This window comes from Tiliqua scincoides, chromosome 5 (genome assembly GCF_035046505.1).
Source record: "Tiliqua scincoides isolate rTilSci1 chromosome 5, rTilSci1.hap2, whole genome shotgun sequence".
NCBI lineage: Eukaryota > Metazoa > Chordata > Lepidosauria > Squamata > Scincidae > Tiliqua > Tiliqua scincoides.
The window spans coordinates 134971382-134982164 of record NC_089825.1 but is presented as its reverse complement, the minus strand read 5'-3'; the positions used below and the strand labels follow the sequence as shown (position 1 = coordinate 134982164).

General features: G+C 45.4%; 1 protein-coding gene across 1 annotated transcript; it reads left to right on the top strand.

Annotated features, from left to right (window-relative positions):
• Positions 1-1264: 1264 nt before the first annotated feature.
• Positions 1265-7894, top strand: LOC136654280 (vomeronasal type-2 receptor 26-like). Its single transcript, XM_066631232.1, has 4 exons — positions 1265-2083; positions 4094-4321; positions 5888-6014; positions 6993-7894. The coding sequence occupies exons 1-4, from the start codon at positions 1265-1267 to the stop codon at positions 7892-7894; spliced, it is 2076 nt and encodes a 691-aa protein (XP_066487329.1).
• The last annotated feature ends 2889 nt before the right edge of the window (positions 7895-10783 follow it).

Here is a 10783-nt window from a genome sequence, read left to right as displayed (position 1 = left end):
TCCAGGTGCCTTGCCAAAGGCAAGGGAGTCCAGGGCCACGTGAAGTTCTTCTAGGGTTGGTTCACTGTCAAGCTCTTCCAGCACAGGCAGGCACTCAATGTTGTTCAGTGCTTCAGAAATATCTTTCATGTAAACAGTAATACCTGCTCTTTTCAGCAGAGAACAACTATGACAAACTAGATTTCCAGTGGATTCTGTCACAAGTACCTTTACTGGCTCGACAAGCACCTGTTGGAGTGCTGTAAGAGGATTTTCTGCCTAAGGCAGGGGTTTGGACTAGATGACCTATTAGGCACCTTCCAACTCTAGGATTCTATGATTTAGGTCCTCATTTCACTACCAAGCAGCTCAAACTCTTAGAGCCTGGGAGGGCCAGTTAGTTGCTAAAATGTATTCAGACACTGTTGGATTCTACTTAAAACTGTCAGACACTTCCTTTACAGAATGATAACAAAGATGTACCAGCACATCCTGGCCTTGGCTTTTGCCATAGATGAGATCAATGAAAACTCTGAAATCTTGCCCAATATCACTCTGGGATTTCATATCTATGACAGCTACAGTGTTGCAAGGACTACCTACCGCAGTACTCTGGGCCTGCTCTTTCAGTCATCAAAGTTCATCCCCAACTACAACTGTGGCTCCAAGAAAAATTTAATTGGAGTCATTGGTGGACTTGACTCTGATATCTCCTCATATATGGCAAACACCTTAGGTCTTTTCAAGATTCCACAGGTAAGAACTATCCTTGGGAGGGCCACAAACACTTTTCTTCATTTCACATGCAAGTCACTCTTCCCTTCTTTTATGATTAGATGTGTCACCAGGTACTCAGAGCAGGGACATTCTCTTCTGAAAAAATATATGTAGGATTAAAAAGATAAGTGAAATCTAAGAATTTTTCTATTTTGGAGTATATCAGATGGTACAAACATTTCAGCCTTCCGAAATTTTTTTTTTTTTTCAAAAAAATAAAAAATAAATAAATTGAATTATCTTCTGTAGAAGTGGGACAAAATACACAGTTTTTCTTTAAAGAGTTTAAAGACTGGAAAGTACATTTATAATTCAATCCAAGCAGCCATGAGGATTTCTATCTTTAAAAAAAAGTTAGTTAGAAATTAATTACTAAGCAAGTACATAATATGAATTTCAAATAATCCTATTTCATGCCTAAAGTAACTGGGTTCTATTTTTCCAGTTTTCCTATGGCTCATTTGAACCAGGAAAGAAGGACAAGTCCAAATTGCCTTCCTTTTATCGCATGGTCCCCAATGAAGCCCTTCAGTACTGGGGAATTGTCCAGTTATGTCTGCATTTTGGATGGAAATGGGTTGGCCTCCTTGCTATGGATAATGAAGCTGGAGAACATTTCTTACAGGTCTTGGAACCCATGCTGTCCCAAAATGGAATTTGTTCAGCCTTCACTGAAAGGCATAAAGGGAGAATGCATGCTGTGACAATAACTGAATATCTCAAAGAACTTGTGAACAATATGCCAGTGTTCCTGGGGAGTAAAGCCAATGCAATTGTTTTCTATGCGGACATTCCAAATATTGTATTATTGACGACCATTATGTGTGCTATAAATATGATTCCTCTGGTCACTCCAGAATTTAAACCCCCTGAAGGTAAATTGTGGATTATGACAGCCCAGATTGATTTTACAAGCAACATCTATTACATGATATTTAATATTCAGCCATTCCGTGATGCTCTCTTCCATGGTGCTCTTTCCTTCTCAATTCATTCCAATCAGCCTCCTGGATTCACAGACTTTCTTCAGAATATAGACCCTTTGGAGGAGAAAAATAATGGCTATATGAAGATGTTCTGGGAGCATGCATTTGGCTGTTCGTTCCCAAAACTTGGTGTGCCTCCAAAGAGTAGAAGACAATGTACTGGAGAGGAGGAGCTGGAGAGCCTCCCTGCACCTGTTTTTGAAATGAGCATGACGGGCCACAGCTATAGTATCTACAATGCTGTCTATGCTGTGGCACATGCCCTGCATCTCCTGCCTTCCCCCAGAGCCAGATATGAAGAAAGAGGGAATGGAAAAAGACTGAACCTGGAGCCCTGGCAGGTAATCCTGTCAATCCAATGTTACCATTTTACTGTGAGTCCTCAGGTTCCTGAAAGGTGATAGCTGACTGGCTGCATTCCCCAAGTTCCCCCTTTTTTTTCTGTGCATTTTCTCTGCATTTCCTCAATTCTCTGTCCATTTCTCTGCATTTGGGGGCAGTTGCTGTGCCATTCAGATGCTGGGAGCAGCAGGTTTGCAGCCCTCTGTTCTGCAAAACATCATTTTTGTTTAGCTTTTGTCTTCTGTTTGAGTCTGAAACTTTGAATCAGGATTGAACTAGCTGCTTGGCTCATGTTCCTGCCAGTTCTCCTCCAGGAAGGAAAGACTTCGTCGGGTAAACCAGTGACTGTGTTAAAACCTAGCGCTAAAAGTTCCAAGCTGACAAGAAGGAGTGCTCTCTTTGTTCCAGCAGCCCAATGCCCATGTATTGGGCTCTGGGTGGAAGGAACTCACTGAAGATGAGTGAAAATGTTGGATAACTGGGTAACCCTGAAAAGACAGGAATAAGTCTAGCGAGAGATCATCAGTGCTTATGGTTTTTTTTGCCATTTGTACTCCTTCCACAATGCATTCAGGCCTCTTCAGCCTAGAAGAGAGGCGCATGAAGGGGGGCATGATTGAGGGCACAATCCTAACCAACTTTCCAGCATTGGCATAGCTGTGATAGTGGGACATGTGCTGCATCCTGCAGATGGGGAGCAGTCATGGAGGCCTCCTGAAGGTACGGCAATGTTTGTTCCCTTACCTGAAAGTTGTATTACCCTTATGTCGGTGCTGGAAAGTGAGTTAGGATTGCGCCCAGAGACATACAAAATTATGCCTGGGAAGGACAGAGTGGATAGAGAGATGCTCTTTTCCCTCTCACACAACACCAGAACCAGGGAACATCTGCTAAAATTGAGTGTTCAGAGAGTTAGGACAGACAAAAGAAAATACTTCTTCACTCAGTGTGTAGTTAATCTGTGGAACTCCTTGCCACAGGATGTCGTGATGGCATCTGGCGTAGATGCCTTTAAAAGGGAATTGGACAAATTTCAGGAGGAAAAATCCATCACGTGTTACAAGCCGTGATGTGTATGTGCAACCACCTGATTTTAGAAATGGGTTATGTCAGAATGCCAGATGCAAGGGAGGGCTCCAGTATTCAGGTCTTTTGCTGTTTTGTGTGCTCCCTGGGCATTTGGCGGGCCACTGTGAGACACAGGAAGCTGAACTAGATGGGCCTATGGCCTGATCCAGCGGGGCTGTTCTTATGTCCTCAGATTTAACTTGCAGCTGGTCCTTTTAACATGCAACACGAAGTGCCTCAGCACCATCTGCTGGCATAAATTATAAGTGCAGTTGGGAATACCCCTTAGCCAAGTTTATTTCCTCTTTATCTGCTTTTATCAATCATTTCATTTTTCCCTTTTTGGTTAGAGTTTTAGTAATTTGTTTACAGTATAAATGAACTGCACTGTGGATTGTCACATCTACATCCTCTGCAAGTGCTAGTATGAGAATGATTTTGATAGAAAACACAGAGGTTCAATTTTTTTTTTTCAAAGCGGGGGCTTTGCCCAGCTAGCCCCTCTCTCTAGCCTGATCTCCTGGCTGGTGGCAGAGGTGACATTGTACCAAAGCTTTTCTGCATTCTGCTGAGTGTCCAAGCAGGGGAAAGAGGGGGGCAGGAAAGGTATGAGTGTGCTAACCACTAGGCCCTACTGCCCTGGATCAGCCCATAGATGCTGAAAACCCCTTCCTCTACCATGACACGTGGTTCTTTTCAGATGTTCTCCCAATCAGCATCATAACCAACTCATGCAATTAATTGGCATAGAACCTGGCTATGATCTTTCCTTTACATGGTCCCTAAAGAAGCTATGGTCAAATATAACTTGTCAAAGAATAATCTATCAAACCCTTTTCACTCTAAGAAGGAAATTCATCTAGGGAATTCCGTTTAGAACAGCTTACTAGGAATATTATTGTAGGTTTAAACCTGATGCTTTCATGCCTCTTTCCACCCAGCTCCACTCACCTCTTCTGAGGCTCTCGTTCAACAACAGTTGTGGAGAGGAAATTCAGTTGAACGAACATGGAGAATTAGCAGCTGGATTCGATATTACAAACTTGATTACTTTCAAGAATGACTCCTATGTCAGAGTCAAAGTAGGGAGTTTGAATCTTCAGGCTGATTCAGGCGTAATGTTTGCCATTGATGTGGATGGAATTGAGTGGCCTGACCATTTTATTCAGGTTGGGAAATCTTGTTTTTTGCTAGATAAATATCTCCTGTCAAAATTTGAAATTTTGTTTTACTATGTGCAAAGAGACACAGGTAGGTGGCAGAGGCTGTCTGAGGGTCCAGTTCCTAGTCACCTGTACATTTCCCTGCAGTCCTTGGAGGTACACTTAATGTCCAATCGTATCATTTCCACCACCACCCCCATGGATGCACCAGCACCAAAACAACAACCGCTGCATCCTAAGGTGGGGGTCAGTTGCAGAGGTCTTCTCTAGGTAAGGGAACAATAGTTCCTTTACTCAGAGGTAAATATTCACAACACAGAAGGGTATATTCAGACCTTCAACATCTATTTTGCTGTCACAATTCTGTACTGACCTGTGTGCAGGATCAGGTCCAGGAAAGGGATTGAGATATCCAGTGGTACCAAGTCTTCCCATCTCCTGCCCCTTCCAACCCCCCCAGTTGCCCTCTTTCCATCCCCTCCTGCCTCTCCTGATGTTTTGCTACTTGCACTCACTACTTAGTGGCAGTCAGTGCCAGTGTAAGAAGAGAACCATCACAGCATGGCTTGGTGCAATAAGCATAAGATTGGGCCATGAGTTTTGGAAATGATCAGCTGAATACAGGCTCCCAGAACAGCTTGACAGTCCAAGACTCAAGCAGAAGCCGCGCTTTTTATTGTCAGCCCACTCATCCCTACCCACACTGTCAAGTTAGCTGTCAAGGAGCCTTGCGTGATCCTTGACAAGTTCCATGTGTGACTGTACCTTGCTTGTGCAGCACTTTGAACCCTGTGGAGAAAAGCCATCTCCTAGGAGCGAACAAGGTTGTTAAGTGACACAAAAGAAGGCTCCCCAGCCCCGCAATGCTCAAAAACAGCATGGTCAGATAAGTGGCCCGATCCAACTGGTCCTCTCCCCCGCCAGAATGCATCTTCCGGTGACTCAGTGTTTTTTCTGGGCACTGCAAATATCAAGGTACCGTAGCACACTGCCCAGCTGCCACTGTAAGAAAGGAGAGACCAGACCCTCATGCTGGTAGCCACCACAAGCACCCCAGCACTGGTAAGTTGGTACAGGGGTGGACAGTGCTCAGGAGTCAGTGGAACAAGGAGGCAAGTGGGCAGAATGGGGTGGAGACGCAAGCAAGGAGTAGAGCAGATCAAGGCCAGGAAAGGGCTGGGGTCAGCAGGAGCGCTGCTGCCAAAATCTGATCCCCCTTCCTAGCCTGGATTCATCCTTCTGCATCCACTCAGACCTGGAACTGGCAAAGGTCCAGTGAGACTCAATGGGGCAGCAAAGGCCAGGTCAAGGAAACAACTGCTACCTCCTCCTTCTTGACCTCAATACACCAGGGCTCCATCCAAGTGTGGAAACTGTTATCATCCTCTATTTGTGTTTATGTCTAAGTCATAAATAATTTTGAGTACATTTGACCAAATGTGCCACCTGTGAACTGAAGGATAGTATTATACACTGTCATCACCCCTCTTCTTAACTGGCACGTCTTTTGTACACCAAAACTCCCCAAACATGCTTGGTGTTAATGCTAAAACTTCCTCGATTTAAGGACAGGTGCCGCCCTTGTCTCTCTGTAATGATAACTGCCCACCTGGTTCCAGCAGGAAAAGGAAGGAAGGGGAGAAATTTTGCTGCTATGATTGTGCTCCGTGTCCAGAAGGGAAGATCTCAGATCAAATCGGTAAGCTGTGTATAGTTCAGAAATTTGAATTGGATTAATCCTCTCTAACCCTCTCCCCTGCCCCTCTGGAGCAGCCTTCCACTGGAGCACACCCTGCATCCCGAAAGGGGAAGTCCCAGATGTCTCAGCAAGATTCTTGGTTCCCTTGCGCCAGGGGTACACTGCCAGGATGTGACAATTTTGCTGGGGCAGGTCCGAGCAGACTTGGCAAGCTGGATTCAGTTGCAGACCTGGCCCCTGTGCTGCCCTGGGACCCCTAACATGACACCCCCTGCAACACGCTGCCCCCCGAGGAGACTTACACACCTTATGAAGCCTCACACAATGTTCCTAGGTGCTCTGAAAGCATTCTGAGTCCTCCGGAGCACCATTAAACAGGGCACTCCAGAGAACTCAGAAGGCTTCCAGAGCAGCTTTGAATGCAGCACGGGGTTTCTGCCTGCCCCCAGAATGGCTCTGAAGGGCAGGTGACAGTAGCAGTGCTGCAGCAGGCACAGCAGTTCCACCCCCACGGGGTTCACAGGCATGGCACCTAGGGCTTCCCCCCCCCCGACCCTCTCCAGGACTGCCACTGGCTGGGTTGAGGCCGGGAAAAGGGATAGGATATCAGCAAAGATGCTGCAGCTAATAATGCCCCCTTCCCATCCTTGACACACATTCCATCATACCCCAATCTCTACCCTGTTCCTCCCACCCCCCTACCCATTCTTCCCACCAGCCACCACCCTTCCAGCAGCACAGCAGGCCCATAAGATTGGGCTGCTAGTGTGTTGAAAGCACTGACACTCTTGGAAGAACATATCGTCATTCCTGGTAACAATTATAGTAGCTTGAATTTGGTATGTGTTCTTTTTCCAGACATGGATTACCTCCCCCCACCCCTGTATGAACTTAGAGCATCTCAAACTCTCCCCAAAAGTTTGAAAACTGCTGCCTTAGAAGAACAGAATCTTAGAATTTTTTGTGTTGCTTTTTCAGACATGGATTACTGTATTCCTTGCATGGAAGATCATTACCCAAACAAGCACCAAGATGGATGCATTCCCAAGACACCAACCTTTTTATCTTATGCAGAACCCCTGGGCATGACTTTAGCTGCCTTGGCTCTTTTCTTTGCTGTGATCACAGCTGTGATGCTGGGAATCTTCATTCAGCAAAGGGACACTCCCATTGTCAAAGCCAACAACCGCAGCCTCACCTATATTCTTCTCATCTCCCTCCTTCTTTGCTTCCTCTGCTCATTGCTCTTCATCGGAAAGTCTACAAACACAACCTGCCTTGTCCGGCAAACAGCCTTTGGCCTCATCTTCTCTGTTGCTGTTTCGTCTATCTTGGCCAAAACCATCACAGTGGTGGTGGCATTCATGGCCTCCAAGCCTGGAAACATTTTCCGGAAATGGGTGGGGAAAAGATTGGCACACTTTATTGTCTTATCCTGCACTCTTTTTCAAGTAGGCATTTGTGCTGCTTGGTTGGGTGTTTCTCCTCCATTCCCCGAGCTGGACATGCACTCACAGATTAGAGAAATTGTAGTGGAATGTAATGAAGGTTCGGCCACCATGTTTTACTTTGTCCTGGGCTACATGGGCTTCCTGGCCTCTGTCAGCTTCAGTGTGGCTTTTCTAGCCAGGAAACTGCCAGACAGTTTCAATGAAGCCAAATTCATCACCTTCAGCATGCTGGTCTTTTGCAGTGTTTGGGTGTCCTTTGTGCCAACCTACCTGAGCACAAGGGGAAAAGCCATGGTGGCTGTAGAGATCTTCTCCATCTTGGCCTCCAGTGCTGGGCTACTAGGCTGCATCTTTTCTCCCAAATGCTACATCATTATCCTGCGGCCTGATCTGAACAAACGAGAACAGTTAATAAGAAGACAACAATGAGATATCTAATAATCATTCTTTTTCCTTCAGTGTCCTGTCTCTGACATATGGAAAGAGCTGGTGGTGCCTAAGGTGAAGCCTGGGATGATTATACATAAGAATCTAATCTACGCACCCGCCCCCCTCCAACAAAATGACTATGAAGTGTACCTAGAATAAAAACTCTCAGTTTAAACATTGTGAAAATGTACTTATGCCATAGGTTGCATTTTTCTTGGTTTCCTGGCAGAAACTCAGGGTGAAATTTTGGAATAACAAGAGCTGAACCCAGAGTATCCTATTTTATTGTTAACTTAAAACTATTAAAATAACAATGTTTTACTTTGAATTATTTTTTTCCTAATCGTCTTCAAGTCAGGAACAGTGGCTTCAGCATAGAAAGGGGGTATGAATCCCATGGCTAATCATGTCTCAGTGGCTACCTGTCTAGTCCCTGGCATAATACTATCAAACAGTTACAGAGCACTGTATAATATTGAAAACTGTAAGAACATAAGAACATAAGAACAGCCCCACTGGATCAGGCCATAGGCCCATCTAGTCCAGCTTCCTGTATCTCACAGCGGCCCACCAAATGCCCCAGGGAGCACACCAGATCACAAGAGACCTCATCCTGGTGCCCTCCCTTGCATCTGGCATTCTGACATAACCCATTTCTAAAATCAGGAGGTTGCGCATACACATCATGGCTTGTACCCCATAATGGATTTTTCCTCCAGAAACTTGTCCAATCCCCTTTTAAAGGCGTCTAGGCTAGACGCCATCACCACATCCTGTGGCAAGGAGTTCCACAGACCGACCACATGCTGAGTAAAGAAATATTTTCTTTTGTCTGTCCTAACCTGCCCAACACTCAATTTTAGTGGATGTCCCCTGGTTCTGGTATTATGTGAGAGTGTAAAGAGCATCTCCCTATCCTCTCTGTCCATCCCCTGCATAATTTTGTAAGTCTCAATCATGTCCCCCCTCAGTCGTCTCTTTTCTAGGCTGAAGAGGCCCAAACGCCGTAGCCTTTCCTCATAAGGAAAGTGCCCCAGCCCCGTAATCATCTTAGTCGCTCTCTTTTGCACCTTTTCCATTTCCACTATGTCTTTTTTGAGATGCGGCGACCAGAACTGGACACAATACTCCAGGTGTGGCCTTACCATCGATTTGTACAACGGTATTATAATATTAGCCGTTTTGTTCTCAATACCCTTCCTAATGATCCCAAGCATAGAATTGGCCTTCTTCACTGCCGCCGCACATTGGGTCGACACTTTCATCAATCTGTCCACCACCACCCCAAGATCTCTCTCCTGATCTGTCACAGACAGCTCAGAACCCATCAGCCTATATCTAAAGTTTTGATTTTTTGCCCCAATGTGCATGACTTTACACTTACTGACATTGAAGCGCATCTGCCATTTTGCTGCCCATTCTGCCAGTCTGGAGAGATCCTTCTGGAGCTCCTCACAATCACTTCTGGTCTTTACCACTCGGAAAAGTTTGGTGTCATCTGCAAACTTAGCCACTTCACTGCTCAACCCTGTCTCCAGGTCATTTATGAAGAGGTTGAAAAGCACCAGTCCCAGGACAGATCCTTGGGGCACACCGCTTTTCACCTCTCTCCATTGTGAAAATTGCCCATTGACACCCACTCTCTGCTTCCTGGCCTTCAACCAGTTCTCAATCCATGAGAGGACCTGTTCTCTAATTCCCTGACTGTGGAGTTTTTTCAGTAGCCTTTGGTGAGGGACCGTGTCAAACGCCTTCTGAAAGTCCAGATATATAATGTCCACGGGTTCTCCTGCATCCACATGCCTGTTGACCATTTCAAAGAATTCTATAAGATTCGTGAGGCAAGACGTACCCTCACAGAAGCCATGCTGACTCTCCCTCAGCAAGGCCTGTTCGTCTATGTGTTTTGAGATCCTATCTTTGATGAGGCATTCCACCATCTTACCCAGTATTAATGTTAGGCTGACCGGCCTATAGTTTCCCGGGTCCCCCCTCTTTCCCTTTTTAAAAATAGCCGTGACATTTGCTATCCTCCAATCTTCTGGCACCTACATTTTCTCATTTATCCATATTACACCAATTCATTGAGGAAGATCAGGATAATTACTATCTAATTGCAGAGTCTGAGCCTGAAAGTTAAAAGAAATGGTCCTTTCAAAGGTCAACCGAGTTCAGTGGTGATGGAAGAAATTTAACTCTGCCCTTCCCCCAATTGGGCTAACAGAGGATTCCTTTAGAGCAGGCGGTGGGCAAACCTCTGCCTGCGGGCCATTTGTGGCACTTGGGGACCCCAAATCTGGCCCACAGGGAGACCCCAGTCTCCAATGAGTCTCTGGCCCACGTTAGCCCATGCTGGCCTGCATGCTGGTCGCAAATGCCAGACACAAGCTGCGGGCCAAATTAGAGCAAGGCCTTTTATAGTCTCCATGTGTTTTTATTGCTTTTCCTTGGGCCTGATTTTAAAAGCCCTCCCATTGCCTCTGAACAACTAATGTCTCCCTGCGTTTCTGGCTTGGTCTGTATGTTTTCACGGTGCAAGAGGTGTGTGGCAAACAGTGCATAGTTCTCATGTGGTTCTACATGCCTTTGGGCACAAGCCTAACCAGGTCTACTCAGAAGTAAGTCCTATTTTGTTCAATGGGGCTTACTCTCAGGAAAGTGTGGTTAGGATTGCAGCCTGTATTATAGTTCTCATGTGTATTACAAATAAGCTCAGTCAAATTCATTCATTCATATAAGTTCTGTGTTTAATGTATTCATTTATGAAAATGTATGTAAATTTATTCAAATCTGAAATGTAAATTAATTCTTTTTGCCCGGCCCCCCGACACACTGTCAGAGAGATGATGTAGCCCTCCTGTCAAAATGTTTGCCTACCCCTGTTTTAGA

What these genes read in the sequence shown, in the direction of transcription:
- LOC136654280 (XM_066631232.1), top strand. Translation starts at nt 1,265, where the DNA reads ATGGTCCCCAATGAAGCCCTTCAGTACTGGGGAATTGTCCAGTTATGT. An exon ending in GGCCTGACCATTTTATTCAG is followed by an intron (nt 4,322 to 5,887) that starts GTTGGGAAATCT and finishes ATTTAAGGACAG; the next exon opens with GTGCCGCCCTTGTCTCTCTG. An exon ending in GAAGATCTCAGATCAAATCG is followed by an intron (nt 6,015 to 6,992) that starts GTAAGCTGTGTA and finishes TTGCTTTTTCAG; the next exon opens with ACATGGATTACTGTATTCCT.